General features: G+C 39.2%; 1 protein-coding gene across 1 annotated transcript in view; it reads left to right on the top strand.

Annotated features, from left to right (window-relative positions):
• Positions 1-841: 841 nt before the first annotated feature.
• Positions 842-7,381, top strand: part of LOC106878404 (leucine-rich repeat-containing protein 49) — a 23,191-nt gene continuing 16,651 nt past the window's right edge. Inside the window, exons 1-4 of the mRNA XM_052973414.1 lie at positions 842-1,535; positions 3,970-4,087; positions 4,248-4,442; positions 6,260-6,365. Of these exons, the coding sequence (XP_052829374.1) occupies positions 1,494-1,535; positions 3,970-4,087; positions 4,248-4,442; positions 6,260-6,365 (461 nt within the window). The 5' untranslated portion in view covers positions 842-1,493. The remainder of the gene's footprint in view (positions 1,536-3,969; positions 4,088-4,247; positions 4,443-6,259; positions 6,366-7,381) is intronic.

Genomic DNA, 7,381 nt, shown 5'->3' on the forward strand with positions numbered 1-7,381 from the left:
GGTTGTTTATGACAGGTAGGTTAACCAGTTAGTTGTAGTAGTGATCCTGAAGAGTGTGATGAGGGGAAGGTGGCCTTGTTTGTCATATTGGTGGTGACAGCAAAGACCTTATGGCTTTGTGATAAAATGATGAAGTTAGGCTCTCATAGTCTCTGTGGTTGTGTGTGTCAGAAAGCTTGTGGGGTTAAGCAGATGATTTAATAAGACAGCTCATGAAATGCCAAGCAAAATTTGTTTCTGTGGCAGAAAAAAATGTTGTTAATAACAAGGAAACGAGGCTGAAATCTACTGTGGGTAAAACAAGGTTTGAAGATCAGGCCTCAATAAGGTTTCTTGTTACCATAAAAAATACAATAGCAGTAGCACCTTATATACAATAGCCATGTACCCTGTACAACATCATACTATACTCAATACTTGTATGTTTATATAATAACATTGTACATTATGAAATAATTGAGTTTATAAACATTCCTTTTCTTGTCTGTCCAGCTGTTTCACTTTCTATTCTCCACCCAAGAAGTCCTTTTCTTTGTAAGCACTTCTCTCTGCTCTGATCAGTTTCTTTTCCTGTTCTTTCCCTGGCAGAGTTCACTGTTGTTTGTAGTGGGAGCACTATATAAATGGCAAGTGTTTCCTTCGTACTGTACAGAACCCATATCCTGCAGTGGGTGTGGATAAATTAAAGGGAAATCGCTTCGAGATTTCCATGGGGTCCAAACAGCCCCAGTAACTTACCGTATATCATTCAGTAAAATGTCAAATTTTTATGAATAAATCAAATCATCTGGTGAAAAACATTTCTCTCCGTCAATGTTTTCTTTTACTTGTTCTAGTCATTAGACTGTGGCCATGCTGGGGCACCGCCATGAATTTTAGCTGAACAAATCGATCCCGGTACTTATTCTATTGGTTTCTTTTGCCGAACTGCTAGATTACAGAAACGTAAACACACCACTAACAGTTGTCAAGCGGCAGTGGAGGATAAACACAAACACCGACGTACACTCACACACACATGACAGGCTTGTTTCAGTTTCCGTCTACCAAATCTACTCACACGGCTTTGGTCAGCCAGAGGCTATAGTGGAAGACACTTGCCCAAAGTGCCTCACAGTGGGACTGAACTCAGAACTACGTGGTTGGAAAGCAAACTTCTTACCGCGCCTACGCCTATTTATCGTAACAGAAATAGAAACTACTACTATTACTACTACTACTCGTTCATTTCACACACCGGCAAGCTCTGAGCCATGTACGTCTCACCTCCAACCACGGCTACGTCTCTGTATCTCCACTTGATGTATTTAAGCATCCACTATCGCCAACACCAATAAATACAACAGTCGTAACACCATCGCCATCGCTACGTCGACTAGCAAGCACCACATTCTCCAGTTTGAACTACCACAAGAGCAGCACTCAGGCTCTTACATAATTACTCACAGCCATCGTTAAATTCTGGGATTAAATGCTCAATTAGACAGACAACCATGTTTAATCGCCAGAAGAAGATAATGATCGGTGCGAGAGAAGTGAGTATATAATATATATATATATATATATATATATATTGCAGATATCACCTGTGCTTCACTTTCTTTAGTTTTGTATTTTAGGTACTATGTGAAAACTACATTTAACTCTTCCGTGAATCTTGTTAAAAAAAATTATCCTTACAATAACATCTATCTATCTATCTATCTATGAGTGTATGTACGCATGTTTGTGTGTGTGTTTTCAGTTGAGATTATTTTTAATATATTCAATTTTTTTTTTAAATTTAAGAATAGAATAACAAAAAAATACTCAACACTAGGAGTCCGAGTCAAATTTATTGTAGAGTCCGTAGTTCGTGTTCACTAAGACTTCAAAAGAAGGGCGAAACCTGCAGTCCCTTGTCAATACTAATTATATATATATTTATATCATCTGTAAGGTATTTACATACCGTTGTGTTTGCATATTGTTGAGTGATTCTTGTAACTAGGACAGAGAGATCTTAACATTTCAGCATCTATTTTCTTTCGATTCGGCCTTCAGTTTAAAGAAACAATTCCATTGCTCCTGTCATAATGCTGGGTTTGTTATATTTGAAATAGCGAGAGATCACGTTCTCGAATATAGTATCAATGAAATTAGCGACAATAAACAAAATTTAAACGATTTTATAGTTAAATTTTGTACTTACTAACGATGTTTAGAGAGCCTCTATTTGGTCGCTCAATCTGCTAGACATAGTAGCCAAATTTCCCTCAAACCATTTGATCTTATATATATATATATATATGTGTGTGTGTTTTGTTATATCTGGTTCAAATTGGTATCTAACTTATGGTGTTAAAATATACATTGATTATTTACTGAAATCGATCATTGCAATTGATTAGATCGCAGGCCTGAACAACCAGAGGCTGAACCTAGGGCTAACCTACCACCACCACCACTACAACTACTACTACGTATACTGAGTGACTGAATAATTTAGAGGTGGGGGTGTATGTGCTTTTGACAATCCTCATCTGCCACCCACTTAATTTAATATTGATTAAAATTTACACTTTTCAATTGAAAACATTTGATTTTTATTTGGGAAAAAATATTAAAGCTGTGGTGATCGGCGTTCAAATTGTGGTGTTGTTGTTACCATGCAACAAGGGTAGATAATTCAAACGTGTTCAGAGTTTAATTGTACTTAGAAAGAAGTTGATGAAGAAATAGATAAAAAAATTTTACAAATTATTGACAGAAAGGTATTGATGATCAACCAGAGCTCATCCCTTTTTGCAGCAGAACGAATTTATTTTAGTTGATAAATTTTATTATAATTAATTGTAGCGGTGACTTGTGTTTATTATTTTAATATCGGTTCCCAATGATTCCAAGTCCGATAACTCTGTCGTACGTTAAATAACTGGAAAGTAAACAAGTGCTTGCCGCGCATACATAAAACTCAAAAAGAAAACGATAGCATCCCCTGAAACTTCCTCAAATGCATAAAAGAAAGTGGGTTGTTGTGGTCACCATGCTTTTCTGAAAAGCATTAGTGATATAAGTCATCATCATCATTTAACGTCCGCTTTCCATGCTAGCATGGGTTGGAAGATTTGACTGAGGACTGGTGAAACCGGATGGCAACACCAGGCTCCAATCTGATTTGGCAGAGTTTCTACAGCTGGATGCCCTTCCTAATGCCAACCACTCAGAGAGTGTAGTGGGTGCTTTTACGTGTCACCCGCACGAAGGCCAGTCAGGCGGTACTGGCAACGGCCACGCTCAAAATGGTGTATTTTGAGCGTGGAAAATAATTATCATTTGAAATTGAGACCAGATTGCATACTTGACTCCTTGGAATTTGAGTTTTCCTGTTTTGAATTTGTTCTGAAAATTTTAATTCAGCCCTGTCACACCATATTCCTGCTGCAGTGGGTATAGGTTAAATGTCATCTCTGCCAGATTCCCAGTAAAGTGGTAAGAAACAGCACACATAGAAAAATAAGATGCAGCCAATTCTGTCTGTTAGTTTGCCTGCACTTGTTACTCTTCAGACATGTATGCAACTATTTATTATTTTGCTCAGGAGCATAGTGGAGGGTAAAGTTAGACCCAGTGGCCCAGGTCTGAGATAGTTAAATTGTTTAATGAGAGGAGGAATGATAGTGGCTCTGATCCTTTTTCTTAGGATTTACATAGCTGACCCAAATAAGGGCCAGGTGGTGGTTATGAACTTAACAATGGATTAATCTTGAGAATAAAAATGGATTATTTGACGGATTTCTTCACAGTTTCCATATACCCGTACTGTTATAATCAAGTACCTATGGTATTGTACTGTGGGACTGAACCTAAAATGAACTTCTGAACCACACAATCATTTCTGTGTCCATCCTTTCCCATTAATTTTTTTTTCTAAAGATGCTGTTATTTTTCCTATCCACAGTTTTGAAATGTTATTTTTACATCTCTAAGTCAGGGGCAGCTAACCAAGGACGAGAGACCATCGTGCTGAAAGCTGCCCAATTAGCTCCGGACCTCATGATGAAACGTTATTGGATGTCCAGTAATTATCCTTATAATCACCTGGCAGGTAAGAAAATGTCATTGCTTTCTATTTAACCTCTTTATATTTCCAGAATTATAATTTTAAAAATCATTATGGAAGAGCCATTCTAGTAATTTAATGATACAGAAAATCGTTTACATATGTGTATGTGTGTGTATATATGTACATATATATTTTTCTCCAGAGAAATTGCCACTTCATCATCGAACCCGTTCACAGCGGCATCTCTATCAAAGCAACACATTATCATCAGAACACAGCAGTCCGGAACCATTGTCTGTTGATGAAGATGCCAGATATCCACAGCACACGTGCAGAAACCCATCATTCTCTCCCAAAACATCGAACCTACAAAAAAACTACCCAACATTTTCATCAGGTTTGATATGTCTGTTTGATATCTTTAGCTTGGTGATATACAACATATATACATACACACACACACACACACACACACACACACACACACACACACACACATATATATATCATCGTTTAATGTCCGTTTTCCATGCTAGCATGGGTTGGACGATTTGATTGAGGACTGGTGAACCAGATGGCTACACCAGGCTCCAATCTGATTTGGCAGAGTTTCTACAGCTGGATGCCCTTCCTAACGCCAACCACTCCGAGAGTGTAGTGGGTGCTTCTACCTGCCACCGGCACAAAGGCCAGTCAGGAGGTACTGGTAATGGCCACGCTCGAAATGGTGTATTTTACGTGCCACCAGCACAAGAGCCAGTCAAGGGGCACTGGCAACGATCTTGCTCGAAAATCCTTAGACATGCCACGGGCACAAGTGCCAGAAAGGCAACGCTGGGCACAGGTGCCATCCCGATTTCGTTTTCGCTTTCGCTTGCCCCAATAAGTCTTCGCAAGCTGAGTTTCATGTCCATTATATATATATAATGTGTGATATACAATATCAGTAATACTGGTATGGGAGCTGCAACTGTATATAGTATTTGTTTTAAAAGATCTGGAACAATGGGAATAATGTCAAATGAATTATTATAATTAATGGAATTTGTGATACATCTATCATTGCTCCTGACGCAAGTTGACAGAAGTTTATATAAGCATGTGTGGATGTGTGGTTAAGACGTTTGCTCTCCAGCCACATGTGTATATATGTGTGTGTATATACACAAACACGCAGGCACACACACACATACATGATATCTTTCATAAGTGATGTCTTTGGACAATTTGCAGAGACCGACTGAATGACAGAATTTTGAATACCGACCTATCTCTTAATGTAAAATTGGTGGTATTGAATCCTTTCTTTTGCAATCCCAATTAAGATGGCTTTGCCATGTTGTCAAAATGAGTGACAACAGAATTTCAAAAGTCCTTCTGAATAGCCAGCTCCATGACAGAAGGAGGAACACAAGAAATTTTTATGCAGATTACATTAAATATATACATACATGTGTGTGTGTGTGTCTGTTTATGTATGTATGCTGGCAGAATCATTAGCATGGCTGGCAAAATGCTTAGCGGCATTTAGTTTGTCTGTACGTTCTGAGTTCAAATTCCACCGAGGTCAATTTTGCCTTTCATTCTTTCGGGATCGATAAATTAAGTACCAGTTGTGTACTAGGATCAATCTAATCGACTAGCTCCCTCCCCCAAAATTTAAGGCCTTGTGCCTATAATAGAAAGGATTTATGTATGTATGTATGCATGCATGTGTATGTATATATGTGTGTGTGTCTGTGTGTATGTATCTATGACATCTATTCCTGTCCCTCTGAACCTCTAATCTCTAATCAACTGGCACCAAGCACCCCCCCCCCTCACTCTCTACTACTCCCTCCTCTCAGCTGACAGGGTCTTTGTATTGCAAGTTATTTGGTGACCCTGTCAGTGCTGGTATCACATAAAAAGCATCCAGTACACTCTGTAAAGTGGCTGGTATGAGGAAGGGCATCCAACCATAGAAACCATGTCGAGCAGACAGTGGAGCCTGGTGTGGCTCCCAGCCTTACTAGCTCCTGTCAGACTGTCCAATCCATGCCAGCATGGCAAATGGATATTAAATGATGATGATAATGATATATATGAATTTACAAATGTATGCTACCCATTTTGCATTGGTAAGATGTATGTATGTAAACCTGAACTTTAAATCTGAAAAATTAATCTTTGTGATTGTTGTTAGTGTTTTATTTTGTTGTTTTTGTCTGCAAGGGGATCGAGTTCTACCCATGGAGAACCCTATCTCACCAGGGGTACCAGTGCTCTATAGAACAGCTGAGGAAAAATCCATCAACCCAGACAGGTTGAATCTAGACAGGTAAGAGTAATGGAGACATCCAGTCTGCTTGTTTATTGTTGTGGTTCATATAATCCTATGACATAGTTTTCAGTACATCTCTTTTGCTCATCATCATCATAATCATCATTGCCATCAGCAATACTACTGTTGCTGCCATTATTCTCATCATCATTATCAACATCACTATCATCATCTTCATCACCTTAGTCATCGACATCGTCGTTATCAACTTTGTCATCATCACCATCATCATCTTCATTTCATCATCATTTTACTTTCAACTTCCCTTATTGGCATGGACTGAAGGGATCATCATAATCCTCCCCTTCAAAATGGGTTATAGAACATGTCTCACTTGTATGTTTCATTTTTCACTTGGTTTCTTCAGCTGGATGCCCTTCATAGAACCAACCACTTTATAGAGCGTATTTAGGTGCCCCTGTATATCATGGTACCTACGTGAGTGGGATTGCTTTCTGCCCTGTAAGACCTAACGGTCCACCCTAGGTTATGCTGTGTCTGTTTGTTGGAAGCAATGCGACCAGGATAGGGTGGAGTGAGGAGCAGATAGAGTGAGGATAGAAGAAAACCAGGGTGGGAGGATGAAGAGGAATGAGAGAGTGATTGGGGTGAGTGATGAGAAAGGAGGAGAGAGAGAGAGAGAGAGACAAAGAGAGAGAGAGATGGTGAATATGGTGACTGGTAATACAGTAAAGGGTGAGAAATTGGTGAATTGGGTACAGGAGAGGGATAAGGGGTGGGAATTGTGTACAGGTTTGTCCAGTTCTGTCCCTTATTACTTGGAATAGTGGGGGAGGGTTAAATGTGTAAGAGGGATGGTGTGTATCAGAAAGATGAGAAGATTGGAACAGACTGGTTTGATGGCATCCCTACATGAACAGTGAATAAGTCCATTATTTAGGTGGCATCACACAGTGAGTAGGAGAGAGGGTATGTATGAGAGAGACAAGAAGGGGAATAGAACCAGATGACCTGGGTCCATACGGCCCCTGAGGGTCCATATAAGATTCTTG

Source organism: Octopus bimaculoides, chromosome 15 (assembly GCF_001194135.2).
Source record: "Octopus bimaculoides isolate UCB-OBI-ISO-001 chromosome 15, ASM119413v2, whole genome shotgun sequence".
In the NCBI taxonomy this organism is placed as follows: domain Eukaryota; kingdom Metazoa; phylum Mollusca; class Cephalopoda; order Octopoda; family Octopodidae; genus Octopus; species Octopus bimaculoides.